This window comes from Hippocampus guttulatus, chromosome 9 (genome assembly GCF_054856545.1).
Source record: "Hippocampus guttulatus isolate MCC_2025c chromosome 9, RoL_Hgut_1.0, whole genome shotgun sequence".
Lineage (NCBI taxonomy): Eukaryota > Metazoa > Chordata > Actinopteri > Syngnathiformes > Syngnathidae > Hippocampus > Hippocampus guttulatus.
The window spans coordinates 16,850,088-16,862,941 of NC_141269.1; the positions used below are offsets into that span (position 1 = coordinate 16,850,088).

The 12,854-nt window shown below is 41.0% G+C and overlaps 1 protein-coding gene across 1 annotated transcript in view; it reads right to left on the bottom strand.

Moving 5' to 3' along the window:
* The window catches only part of dnah6 (dynein, axonemal, heavy chain 6), a 47,845-nt gene extending 35,831 nt beyond the window's left edge, over window positions 1-12,014 (bottom strand). Inside the window, exons 1-30 of the mRNA XM_086119663.1 lie at window positions 11,957-12,014; window positions 11,539-11,603; window positions 10,833-11,012; window positions 9,932-10,288; window positions 9,475-9,609; window positions 9,276-9,354; window positions 9,115-9,187; window positions 8,844-9,030; window positions 8,666-8,767; window positions 8,466-8,573; window positions 8,299-8,379; window positions 8,102-8,222; window positions 7,826-7,977; window positions 7,555-7,707; window positions 7,180-7,428; window positions 6,936-7,064; window positions 6,563-6,676; window positions 6,316-6,459; window positions 6,009-6,164; window positions 5,763-5,813; window positions 5,450-5,542; window positions 4,897-5,016; window positions 4,299-4,479; window positions 4,095-4,191; window positions 3,708-3,933; window positions 1,747-1,911; window positions 1,180-1,290; window positions 958-1,083; window positions 654-809; window positions 77-238 (exon numbers count right to left, since the gene is read on the bottom strand). Of these exons, the coding sequence (XP_085975789.1) occupies window positions 77-238; window positions 654-809; window positions 958-1,083; window positions 1,180-1,290; window positions 1,747-1,911; window positions 3,708-3,933; window positions 4,095-4,191; window positions 4,299-4,479; window positions 4,897-5,016; window positions 5,450-5,542; window positions 5,763-5,813; window positions 6,009-6,164; window positions 6,316-6,459; window positions 6,563-6,676; window positions 6,936-7,064; window positions 7,180-7,428; window positions 7,555-7,707; window positions 7,826-7,977; window positions 8,102-8,222; window positions 8,299-8,379; window positions 8,466-8,573; window positions 8,666-8,767; window positions 8,844-9,030; window positions 9,115-9,187; window positions 9,276-9,354; window positions 9,475-9,609; window positions 9,932-10,288; window positions 10,833-11,012; window positions 11,539-11,603; window positions 11,957-12,014 (4,131 nt within the window). The remainder of the gene's footprint in view (window positions 1-76; window positions 239-653; window positions 810-957; window positions 1,084-1,179; window positions 1,291-1,746; window positions 1,912-3,707; window positions 3,934-4,094; window positions 4,192-4,298; window positions 4,480-4,896; window positions 5,017-5,449; window positions 5,543-5,762; window positions 5,814-6,008; window positions 6,165-6,315; window positions 6,460-6,562; window positions 6,677-6,935; window positions 7,065-7,179; window positions 7,429-7,554; window positions 7,708-7,825; window positions 7,978-8,101; window positions 8,223-8,298; window positions 8,380-8,465; window positions 8,574-8,665; window positions 8,768-8,843; window positions 9,031-9,114; window positions 9,188-9,275; window positions 9,355-9,474; window positions 9,610-9,931; window positions 10,289-10,832; window positions 11,013-11,538; window positions 11,604-11,956) is intronic.
* Window positions 12,015-12,854: the final 840 nt, after the last annotated feature.

Consider the following 12,854-nt stretch of genomic DNA (forward strand, 5'->3'; position numbering starts at 1 on the left):
TAAAATAAATCATATTTCAGAGGAAATGTTGACATTCGAAGGATAGCCAAATGCAATAACGGTCATCACATTGCACCTTGTAGTCGAGTCCATCAGAGCAGTTGAAGACCACACACTGAATTGCCAAGGCTTTAGCCAAGTCCTTCGTAGTCTCCGTTTTCCCTGTCCCTGCAGGTCCAGCTGGAGCTCCTCCCAAGTCCAACTGGAGGGCTCCCATGAGACACAAGTAGCAACGATCCTGCATGTTCGTAAATGTCGGTCAGGTAAGTGTCAAAAGGAAAAGCAACAAGTACAATGTATGCCAAAATCAGTTATGTGCATTGAAACCATCAAGGCCCAGTCTAAAAAAATGTTGCTTTCAAAATCACAATGTGGAGTAAACACAGAAACCATTTTTTAAAAATTGCGGACATACTGAAATTCATTTTCGTGTGAAATACACCTCATCAGTGTCTAGCCTATATCCAGAGCAACTTGATAGTACAATGCTTGTTTGCAGTACATATATTTCAACTCCTTCAACTTACTTATTATTTAAGCTTTAACATGTCCAAAAACACTGTGGTGCAACAGTCAAACAGATCTACTGTATCAGCTCTTCGCCTTGTATTCCTACGTGACAACATATTTTGTGCATGAGTCCATTATGTTACCGTAAGCGGAGTGATGACCAGCCGAGGACAGGCACCTAGGTATTCATAACCATAAATGTAAGTGGACAGGGCCATGCAGGCTATACAGTTGTCCATGTCAAGATCCCAGTAGTAGCGTAATTGTCTTTGCCATTCAAAGTTAGTCCTGCAGTCCACCTAAGAAAGAATGGCTCAAGTTACCACTCATCCTGAGAAATTAAATGCTATGAAAAGCCACAGGCCATAAACGAAATGCGCACCAAGCCAAATCTCAAAAATATGATGCTTGATCGTGCATGTGTGTGTGTATGCCACAGTACTCCACCTTCTGTCCGACTAAATCTGTCACAATATCACGGGCATGCACATCAATCGTGATGAGGGCGGTGATGATATTGCGGTGTAATGTCGGTAGTTTGCCTCTGACCAAAGCAGCGAGAGCATTTAACCTCTGAAAAATACAAGAGCACTCAACACCGAATGAGCAGAATTTGTTTTCATTTCTTTAAATACTGTACTCAGGAAAAAAATAACTACTGCAGTTTACATCAAAGTTGGTGTATTCAAATTTCTGCAAGGCTGCAAAGTGGTCATGATTTCCCTCCAAACAATCTTCCATATCCCTGCACCACATCATCTGTGAAATAGTCAACACCACCTGATGGGGAGGGGGGGGGGGGAGAGAACAACAGGAATTTTTGCAAACAAATGAGAGGTGGTAAAGGATAACAAACACAGAATGTGGGCTCAGCAAATCATGGTGTACCCAAGGAAACACCCAAGAGGAGTAAAGGTATGAAGGAAAGTGAATAACCGCAGAAAACAACTTTTCATAATCCAGATATAAGATTAAAATGCCACATTTGGAGGATTAACAATAGGACCGTTTTATTTACTTTATTTATTTTTTTATGAAACCTACACATAACGTCAAATGCTTGTTGTATTCACTTCCATTACTGAAGCAAATGTTTGTTTGAAAGTATGCTTGATCAATATCTAACTTTCCTGAAGGGCCCAGTGAGTCGGCTCAAGTTTGGGTATAACGAAAAGTGTCGTAATGGAAAACACTGTAAATACATATCTATGTGGGTGAGAGTGTGTGCGTGTTTACCTGGGAAGGATACCCAGACACCACCCATTCCTCTCTTGATGTTATTTGGTAGTCGGCTATGGAAGCCTTGCTGAGCTGTCGCAGTGAGTTGAACATAGCCTCCTCTACCTTGCACAGCCAATCTTCCACATTTCCTCTTGCTTTCAGGCCTTTTGTTAAACCCACCTACACTTGCACACAAACGGACAATATCAATGGGTAAACAGTGATGTATCAGACCTGACCATTCTATACATGTATTTGTTGACGTGCTCAAAGGCTCTTGTAATCAATGCTGAAATTTTACATTGTGCTGTATGGACCTGAGAAATTGCCTTCCGACTTATAGTGCCATAAAAAGTATTTTCCCTCTTCTCAGTTTTATTTTATTTTTGCACAGTTTCCCCCACTGCAATGTTGCAATGTTTAAGACCACCGAACAAATGCAAATATCAAGCACAGATAACTAAAATACCGTAAACATAAAATGTAGTTTTAATAGTGATTTTATTCAGTTAAAAAAAAAAATTCAAAGCTGCCTGTGTAGAAAAAGTATTTCCTCCCTAAACCTAATAAATGGAATGGCCACTCTCAGCAGCAATGACTGAAATCAAGTATTTTCTGGAGCTGGAATTAAGTCTTTCAAATCTCTGTGGAGATATGTTGACCCACTCTTCCTTGCAGAAGTGTTTTAATTCAGCAATACTGTATGGTTTTCGAGCATGACGGGCCTTTTTAAGGTCATACAGCATTTCAATCAGATTATAGGCAGGAATTAGACTATGCCACTACAAAACCTTCATTTCATTTTTTTTCTTGAAGCCATTCAGAAGTTGACTGAGTAGTGTGTCTTGGAGCGTTGTTGTGATGTCGAAACCAAGTGCCCTTCAGTTTGAGGTCACCAACTGATGGCATTTCCCCTCAAGGGTTTCTGGTAAAGTGCAGAGTTCCATTCATCATAGCATCCAGGTCCTGAAGCAGTAGAGCAGCCCCAAGGCCATCGCACTACCACTACCATGTTTGACTGGTGCCATGATGTTCTTTCTCTGAAATGTATTTTGTTGCAGTTTTTTGAGATCTTTTGGTTGACTCCATTTTGTCAGACTGGTTCTATTTCAGTCATTTCTTGATTGAACAGAGGAGGTAGTCGGGTTTGGGTGTGGTCATTGAAAATGAATTCAGCTTTCCAAAAATGTGCAGAGTCACAGTTAATTATTGATTTAACGAGAGGGAGGTACTTTATCACACTAGGCCAAGTTGCTTTGAAAAGTTTTATCTCTGTTGGAATAGGAATTTGTTTGAATGAATTAAAATGGGGACACTATGCGAAAAAATAAGAATTGGAGAAGAGGGGATTGTACTGGCCTGAGAAATGGTTTGTCTCCATTCTTACAGAAAGTGGGTTGTGATTATCCTGCAAGGTTCAGGACAGCTCACATTATTAGAGTACTATGCCGACAACATAGTGCAGAAAGTACCAAGAGGAGTATTTCGGGAAATAACCTGTGCAGCAAACGTTATATTTTTAGGACAAAGTAAATGGCTTGAGGTCGTGAGGACTTAGATGAGTCTTTCTCGAGCCGGCTTAGGAAAATTCTCATCTCCTCCGGTTAATGCGTGAGAGCGGGCGAGTGATAGGTGGAGTTTTAACTCTTTGAACGGAGAGTTGGCCGGTACTTTCCTGATAGTCCTATAGGTAAGCGGGATCTGACAATATATAATCAGTCAGTAATGGAAAAGAAGCCTGACGATTTTAGATGAACTAAAAAAATATTGGATTTCTCTTCACATTCTTGGGGGGGATAAAAGTTGTTGGAGGTTTCTGAACCATGCTTAATGACACATTGGTAGTGCTCGAAAAGCAAAGTAGCCAATTTGCTCCCCTCCCCCAACTACAACCAGTATTAAACTTTCCCCTTCTTAAATCACAAAGCCAAAATCAGACCAACAGGGTACAAAGCTTCTACGTAACCACAGCTGACCTTCTCTCCTTCAGGGGAAACCATATTCAAGATGTCCTTAGTGTAGACCTTCTCCTGTTCTCCAGGCTCCAGTGTAGGTGCACCGGTAGTTGGCTGTTCAGACACCAAGGCAAACTCGAGGTGTGTAATTGCATCAAAACATTTTCTCAGGTGGGGTTGCACTGCCTGGGGGTTCCTTGTTTGTGCCAAAATCTTAAGCAATTCATCATTGGATAAGAAGTAGAATCTGTAAAGAGAGGAAACATTGCAAAGTATGCAACGCTCACATCAGTCGTTCTCATAAATGAAAGATTTAAAGCATAAGTCATATTACATTAATCGCAAAGACTGTACATAGTATTGTGAATTATTACTTTTTTTTTATAACTAAACCAAAAATGAGCATACCTTGGGAATATAACTCTTTTGGACTCCAAGTAGTCTTCAAGGCACTTTTGAATCTTGTCCAAAAGAACATTATTTTCTTGAAATGTTTCCAAAAGATCTGTGTCGGATGATGTAAACTTTGAGGGTGTAATTTTTTTGTAAATGTAGATCTGTCAAATGCATGGCACTGTCTTTTCCCCAATGTGTTAACCAATGGCTACCTACCAGGCTGTGTGGCCGCTTTGAGTGCATTGGGCATCTTTTTGACCTTAGCCATGATGGCCTTCCATGACTTGTCCACTTTGAGAAACATTTTGGACTCGGCAGGAAGCTGCCTCTTAATGTCTGGGGCCAAGAAAATACTTTCCAAATACAACCAGTTTCGTTGGCACGTAAGCCACTCGTCCTGGGAGGCGGAAGAGGATGTAGATATGAGCTCTTGTTTGCTGTAAAAATAGATGTTTTTTTTTTCCCTCCTCGGTCCTATTCCTGTTCATTCAATGCAATGGATCATTCAAAGACTACAAACCACTGGCATCAGGAGGAACACCCGTACCTCCAAAATCATGATTAAGGAGACCAAAAATAACGGCAAGTTGATTCAACTGTCAAGACTGCATCGGCGTCACAGAAAGCGAAACATTTTCATAAGCAAGTGGCCTTTTAATTTTTTTTTGAAACTACTCGAGAACACAACAATGCAACAATACTGTATGTGTATATCCATGGATGGAAAAACAAATCTCTTTTTTAAGCTTCATGAAGACAGAAAAAAACAAGAGTACTGTAGCGCGTTTGCTTCAGTTTTTTTCAAAGCCTTTACCAGAGTTTGGTTGAAGCGGGTCAGTCTCATCAGGAGTTTGTCCACCCTGGCTTTGATGGGAGCAACATAACGAGAAGATGCTGCTGTGCCCACATTGATAATGCTGTCATCCAAGAGCACCTCAACAAGGAAAAAAAAAATACAATAAAAACTGTCAAAATCTCGCGACATTTCTCCATCCATCCATTATCTGAACCGCTTTATCCTCACGAGGGTCGCGGGTGTGCTGTAGCCTATCCCAGCCGTCTTCAGGCAGTAGAGACACCTTGAACCATTTGCCAGCCAATCGCAGGGCACACAGAGACAAACAAACATCCACGTTCACACTCACACCGAGGGACAATTTTAGAGTGTTCCATTAACCTGCCATGCATGTTTTTGGTGTATATAAGAGGAAGCCGGAGTACCCAGAGAAAACCGACGCGGGCACGTGGAGAACATGCAAACTCCCCACAGGAAGGCGGGAGCCGGAATCGAACCCCGCACCACTGCACTGCCCTACCTCACAACATATTTTATATAATTTATTGGAGAATGTGTACTTCATGTTTACTTGGATATCATCTGTGCCTCCCAAGATGAAGACCTCTTTGGAGTCACCATGTTGCAAAAGAGTGAAAGTGGTGGTCCACCACACGTCCTCCACCTGCAGTGTGATCAAAACGTGCCTCATGTCAAGGGGACATTTTTCAAGGACCGATGAATCCAAATCATAACCCAGAAAATATTCACGAATAAACACCATGACCCCAGCTCCAGAGAGAAATGGAATTCGAGATTAAAGATAGATCAAATGCAAAAGAAGAAGAAAGGTGGCAAACACCTAAGAAGACAAACGACATAAATGGAGTCCTCTTTTCACCAACCTTATTGATAATAGTCTCCACTGATGCCTCTCCTGAGGCCTGCGCTGACACCTAAAATTCATAAAGTGTATTCCTTCAGTGTGCATCAGTTATATATTAAACACTGAAAAATCAATAGTAAAATACTGTGGACAATTTTGATACAGTCCAGTCTGGATAGTTTAGAAATAAAGATATGCCGATGTCCTATAATATACAGAAAGACAAAATGTTAAGGTTTAACAATTAAGAGGAGTTAGGGGAGACCTCCTGTATCTCTGTGCCATAGGAGAATACGTTGAACTCCTCCATAAAAGCCACAGTGAGCTGCTCCACATTCAATGAACTCCCCACAACAGCTTCCAGGGTCCTCCAGTGCTCTGGTTTCATACATGGGTTACGTAAATCTGTGATCACAGGCACCTGAACAGAAACATGGATATGACAATCGTCAGGGGAATAATTGGCTCACCATTCATCAACAGGAAGTGCTCCATCATAAAATAAGTTAACAGTGTAATGGTGTAGTTTCACTGGAAGACATTAAAATGACGGTTACTTTGAACACACCCACCCTCTGTTTCATAAGTTCAACTTTCTCTTTAAGACACGGCACTACATTGTTCCTTGGCAAGCCTTTCTCCATTTGGTTGATATACTTGGTGTACTTGTTGACATGTGAGTTTAACTGTTCCAGGTCCAATTTCTCAAGCATTGTCTGAAGATGCAACGACAGACAAATAAATGAAGATTAATGGAGAGACATGAAGTAGCATTTTAAGTATCTTCACCATGCCGTACATATTTTGGGAGTGTCTCACCTGCCGCCATCCATCTTGTAATAAGTCCCATTCGACCATCGAGTCCCAAAGAAGCCTCTTCAGCCTAAACTCTGCTTTCAGGTCATCCAGGTCATCAAATTTGGTTACCTCCAACTAAATTCAAAAGAGTATTCGCAGAAGAATGGTATTGAGTTGGTTGGAATGGTTGTTGGATAGAATTTACTGACATGACTTGTGCAGTTATTATTACTCCACACAAAGCTGAAAGCAATTTTAAAAAGCCAAGAGAAAACGTCTGGGACAGTTTCAAAAGGCAGAAATCTGTTAAGTATTAAAAAAAACAAAAAAAACAACTAACATTAGATTAGGGGGAAAAAATACTTTCAGATGTTTTCCTGAATGAGCGAATCACCTTGAATTGTTTTTGGTAAGAAATATATGCTGAGGCCTGGGCTTGCAGCTCATCTATGGAAATCTGAAGCTCCCCAAGCAGAATACGCACTTGGGAAAGATCCGCAGTGACTTCGAGAATTTGTGGATCCTGCGTGTACACCCATGACATCAACGCATCAGGGAATCCCATCCACACGTGGTAAAGCAACTCACAGACACTCAGCATGATATATTTGAAGACAAACTCTCATTCCTCACCACACCTGTGATTGTTCCTTGATTTTCTTGACTTTTTGGTTCAGATCTTTTATGTCTACCTGCAGAGACTTGGAAAACCTTTCCATCATTTTGAACCTGTCAAACATGGCATCATTGATCATGTTGTGTAATGAGTTCATGTATGGCTCCATGGAGGCAAAGGCAACGTCGTCAGCGGTGACGGGAAGTGAGGATTGGTTGATCAGATTGTACATCTGACACACGGTTTCCTGTTCCTGCTCCAGCACTTTCATCTGGGAACAGAACAGGTACAGCATATGACGCCAGTGGACAAAAGCAATGTTTTCTTGTGATGCTCTTTTTAAATCCGTATTTTCTCGTAAGATGTTCATCAGCATTTACATCGGGACAAATCGTACCCGTTCTGGTATCTCATCAAGGAAAGTGAGGTAGCTGGCTAACTCGGTTGTCGTAGTGGGGCTGAGTTCTAGCTTAAATTGAGCTTCCCCAGCTTCCGCCATGACAGCTTTTAGCTTCCGCTTGGCCTGCTGCGTCAGTATCTCATTAATGACCTATAAAAAGGAGCAGAAAGGTTACGATTACACCATTGCCCCTTTCACCGACAATTAAGCTGTACTTTACACTTGTCTTTGTGTTTGCGTGCCCGCTATGTTTGTGCGACGATTTGACCTTTAGACAACGGAGTGGAGAAGAGATGAGCTTCTCTTTCATCTCCGTTTTGTCCACAAGGAGGAGACCAAGATGCCTCTGTGGCTGGAGAGCCACAGCTTCTTCGTGCTCATTGTGGTACAAGTCCAGCGATGTTCTAAAAAACTCCAAACCTGTTCAGCAAAGTACGGCAAACACTCAACAGTCGAAGAAAGTCTCGAAAAGAAAGGTCTGAGCCCAGGATGAAAACTTCTCACGTTGGGCGACAATCATGTACTCTTTCCAGTGAGCCCGTACCGTGATCTATCTGTCGTAGAGCATTCAAATCTAGACTTTCGTTCTCCTTGTAATACAGCTGAAAACGCTCAAACATGCGCGAGCAGACTTGTGCGGCTTCAAATGTGAACTGCAGTGATTCCTAAGGGGCAAACAGACAAAATCTGGATCATCTGGAGTGTCACTTCCAACAGGAACTAGCGTGAATTGGAACTGACCTTAATTTTTTGACAGATACTTTGAATGTATCCATCATTTTCAATGACCGATTCCAAACTGGGAGCATCTTGATATTGACTCTTAAAATTAATGGACAGACATTAAATTACACAGTTGTATCGGACATACAGTATTTTCAAAACCACAACTAGTGTTATTGGTCTACCTGAAAAGACTCGTGACTTAACAGTAAAACTAAATCCGGATCTTCTGATAGTGTTTCAACAGACAACACAGTCTTCTGGAACTTCCCAATGATTTCTGCAACAGTCTCCTGTGAGAAAGAAAAAAAAAACCCCATTAATTTGGCTTTGGAGTTTAGTATCAATTGGTATGAAATGGTTGCTGAATCAATCTTTCTTGAACCTGAAAGTTCTTTTCAGAGGGTCTGTAGGACAGCTCACTTGTGTCTAAAATCAGTTCACTGATCAACATTGGTTTACTCTGGGAAGATTCTGACTCCGCAGCCTATTAAGACACAAATGCAACAAACCTTTTACTTCTAAAAAACTGTGGAGGTAGTGGTAGAAAGGCAACACCCTACCTTTCGATCCATCTTTTCCTCAGTCGGGTTGACAGCAGTCTCCAGCTGTTGGCCCCACGTTTGAATGATTTCATGGCTGGGCGTTTGACTAACCAGCTCTTTGAACGCAGCCAGCAGCTTGTCCACTGCACTCACAAATAACGTGTGCATGGTGTTGACCACCAAATAGTCAAGAAGTCGGATGAAGCTGTGTGGGTGCAAGATGCGGGAGGGAGGGATTGAGTTTGTGCGAGACATTTACTGGAAACAAAAACGAAACAAGGAACCCTACCAGTTGAGGCGCTGACAGAAGAAGCCCTTGTTAATACCCAATAGAACTTGGATTTCACTCAGCTTGTCGCTATCTGTCACAAAAAGATAAATGGCTAAAAAGAAACCCCTCTCTTTCTAAATCTGGGCAAAAAAATCTTAAGACAATAAAAATGCACACACGATCTGACAGGAAGGTGCTACAGGAACACAGTGTCACTTCCTTTACCAGGTCTTGGAAGTTTTGCAGGTCAATCAGTGCCTAATTAAAGCAAACCATGAAGATAGAAGATTGTGTGGGGGGGGAAAAAAACCAAACACAAATCATATCGGTCACTTAAAAACACGCTAAACTCGTGTGTTCAGGAATAAACAACGGTACCTCTTCTACTTGTGTGAACTGAGCTTCATGAAATTCCTGGAGAGTATATGTGTGCTTTTTCTCAATATGACACAAGTTTGTGGTTCTGATTTGGTAACACATTTTCCAGACGTCTGACAGTGCCGTACTTAGATCCTAAAGAGACAGGGGACAAGGTTTAATGATATTATTTAAAACTTTCGGCACATTTTCACGCACCTTTGCATCGAGTGACGAGAAAAAGTAAGTAAACCCGTAAAATTTGATGGATTTCTGAATAGATTTACCAAATACTGTGAGCTGATCATCAGTGTGTGTATGTGTGTGTATAAATATATATATATATATATATATATATATATATCACGATGACAAATGTATTCAAAATAATCCATTAAATTCCAAGAGGAACACATCCTTTTTCTTGCCGCTGTATTTTTAAAGAACAAGGCAGAACAGAGAGATTTTCTCTACTTACCGGGTTGATCAAGAACAAATTCTCTTTGAGAGCCATTTGAGCCACGTGCATCTTCTTGGCACAGACTTTTTTATGCCAGATATAGAAAGGTTTGAATAATTTGAAGCGAGCAAAGAAGGGGATGAGAACCAGCTTGCGGTGGAGTTGATATTCCTCCTCAAACCGCTCAAGGCTGACAAAGTCGAAGTTTTCTCGACAAGTCGACAATACGCCGTCTTTGCTAACCATTGTGTAGTCATCCTTGCTGTGTTCAAAAATTCGCACTTCAGAGGGGGTTTCCAAGTTTGCGTCTTTCTTAAGGGAAAAGGGTCTTTTTGCAGGACAAGAGGTTGACGCTCCATTTAGGGAGAATTGATCCTACAAGAGCGAAGAGAACAAATACATTTCCATCCATTATTATTGGCACCTCCAGTTAAGATGCCTTATTTAGCTTCTAATAAATGCTGCTTTTATTCTCAATATTATAGGCTCAACATTTTAAAAAAGGAGGAAAATCCAACCTTTTATTCAAGTGCATTTATTAATTGGAGGAAAAAAACGCCACTGCTGTACGCAACTGTAAAAACTGACATTTCTTATGGGCTTTGATATGGAATTTGCCCATGGTAGTCATGTTACAGCTGTGACAGCCAGGAATTGCTCAATTTTGGGAAAGGCGTGTGAAGTTGATTACCGGTACTCAACCCTCCTTCCTGCCACCCTGTTGTGTTGAAATCAAACCAAGTATTTTCTCACACAATTAATCGTATGAAAGCTCACACACTGTGCAGTTGCAGCATCATCCCTAGAGTCAGTGGAAAAGGCCAAGACTGCCAAATGCCAAATCTACTCCTCCTCCTGCAATTTTGAGGGATCTTTGTCACAGTGATTGTTTGTCATATTCTACCTCATACTCACTGACCTTGGTGCGGCATTGCAGTGGAGGCAGTTTGACATGTGATGGCACGCTGCGCTTCTGCGGTGGCTCTTTTTCTTGGGCTAAAGGCACCTGAGAATGCCATCCTGGGAAATACCTCCTTTCCTGGGATTTTACGTGCTCCTCAATTGGCAATTTCCGTTTCACACGTCTCTTCAGCAAAGCCTACATTATGGGGCAAAAAAAAATAGACATCAGCAAACAATAACTTGTATAACAACAGTAGAGACGAGCCTAGAATCAAAATTACGCGACTTCATCAATTCTGTGCTGATCCTATAAGGTCACAGGTGAGCTGGAGCCTATCCTAGATGACTTTGGGCGAGAGGTGGCGTACCCCCTGAGCTGGTTGCCAAGCCACCACAGTGCAGAAACAGACAAAACAACCGTTCACACTCATATTCATACCTATGGACAATTTAGTGTCTTCAATTAATCTTCAAGTATGTTTTTAGAATGTTGAAGGAAAGAGAAGTACCTGGAGAAAACCCACACAAGCACGCGGAGAACATGCAAAGTACCAACAGGAAGGCCAGAGCCTCGATTCGAACACACTCTGGGAGGCAGACATGCTAACCACTGGGGCACCATGCCTCCAAGTTACAACCATTGAAATTAATTTTAATGGAATAAATGCTCAGTAGAAATGATGATATAGTTTCACTTGACTCATGATATCATTTCCTCATACCTGTGTGCCTTTCTCATGGAGTGGAGGTAACATGGTGGGGCTTTGCTGCTGTGGGACCTCGAGCTCTGAAATAAGATGTCAAGTGGGCGTGAGATATATCATGGATGCGTAGTGTCAAAATCAGGAATACTGCACTGAAATCCCATTTGTGGGTAATGCTATCACTCACAATCAAGATACGGAACATGACTATAAAAGTACAGTAAAAAAAAACACTTGCATTCTCATTAAGTAGACATACAGTATTTGCAATGAGTATGCTACTGTATTTTAAAAACTGCTGTACATAATGAACAGCAAAGTTAGTATTGCATTTATTAAACACTGTATTTATTATGTACATTTTGCATAGAGGGTATGATAACACTAAACCCAATAATAACCATAAAGCATCCTGTATATGTTGTCAAATTTTTACCCATGCAATCATCCTCTCCGCTGTGTCCAGACGAGGGACATTTCGATGTCGATGCCATTTTAGGTAAAAAGTCCTCACGCAATGTGGATTGGCTGCAGGATAGCATGAAAAGAAGTCACACAACTCTTTGTTTTCAACTCATAATTAATCCAATCCGTCGCAAATTTCGCACAGTATCAAAACCGGCATTCATGGCCACTAATGTGTGTGATTGCGCATACGTCAGAGGAGCACATATCACTGACATCAGCCATGAATTGTTACACGCGCGGATAACGCGCCAATGAGCTAAACAAAAGAAAAATACGCGGACGTTGGCGAGTGGAAGCCTCTGACGACTGTTGCCAAATTTAGCTTTCCACTGCGTAGTCAATTCAAAAGCGACGGGTGTTTACATGTTATTTTTATTTTTTTTGCACAAGTCCTGTCAGTAGTTCATGCCTGCATGTTAAGACTCGCAACTTGCAATATCCCAAATAATGTTTTTTAAATATAGATTTCAGATTAGGTGAATCTCTCATATTTAATGTATCTTTTCTGAGTGTGTACAGTATTGTAGATACAATGTATTCAGTCGCAAACCGTAAATCAGTTCGTCAATATACAATAATGAAACGTTTTCATTTTCTTTCCTTTTGATAAAATGTTTCAGAAGATGAAACCACAGATATTACGACCATCGTCATGTGTAACTGGGTCAGGAATAACAGCACTTCCTTGAATAGAAGTGCATAAATTGTTATGAGAACACACTTAATAAATTCCTAAATCAGACGCTTCCGCAAGATAAAATCTCCATCGCCAAAAAAATATAAAAATAAAACAATATTTTTGCGGGGGAGGTAAAGCTTTTAGCAATGATCGCATGTTCGTTTTTTGCTTATTCAATTAATAAAAA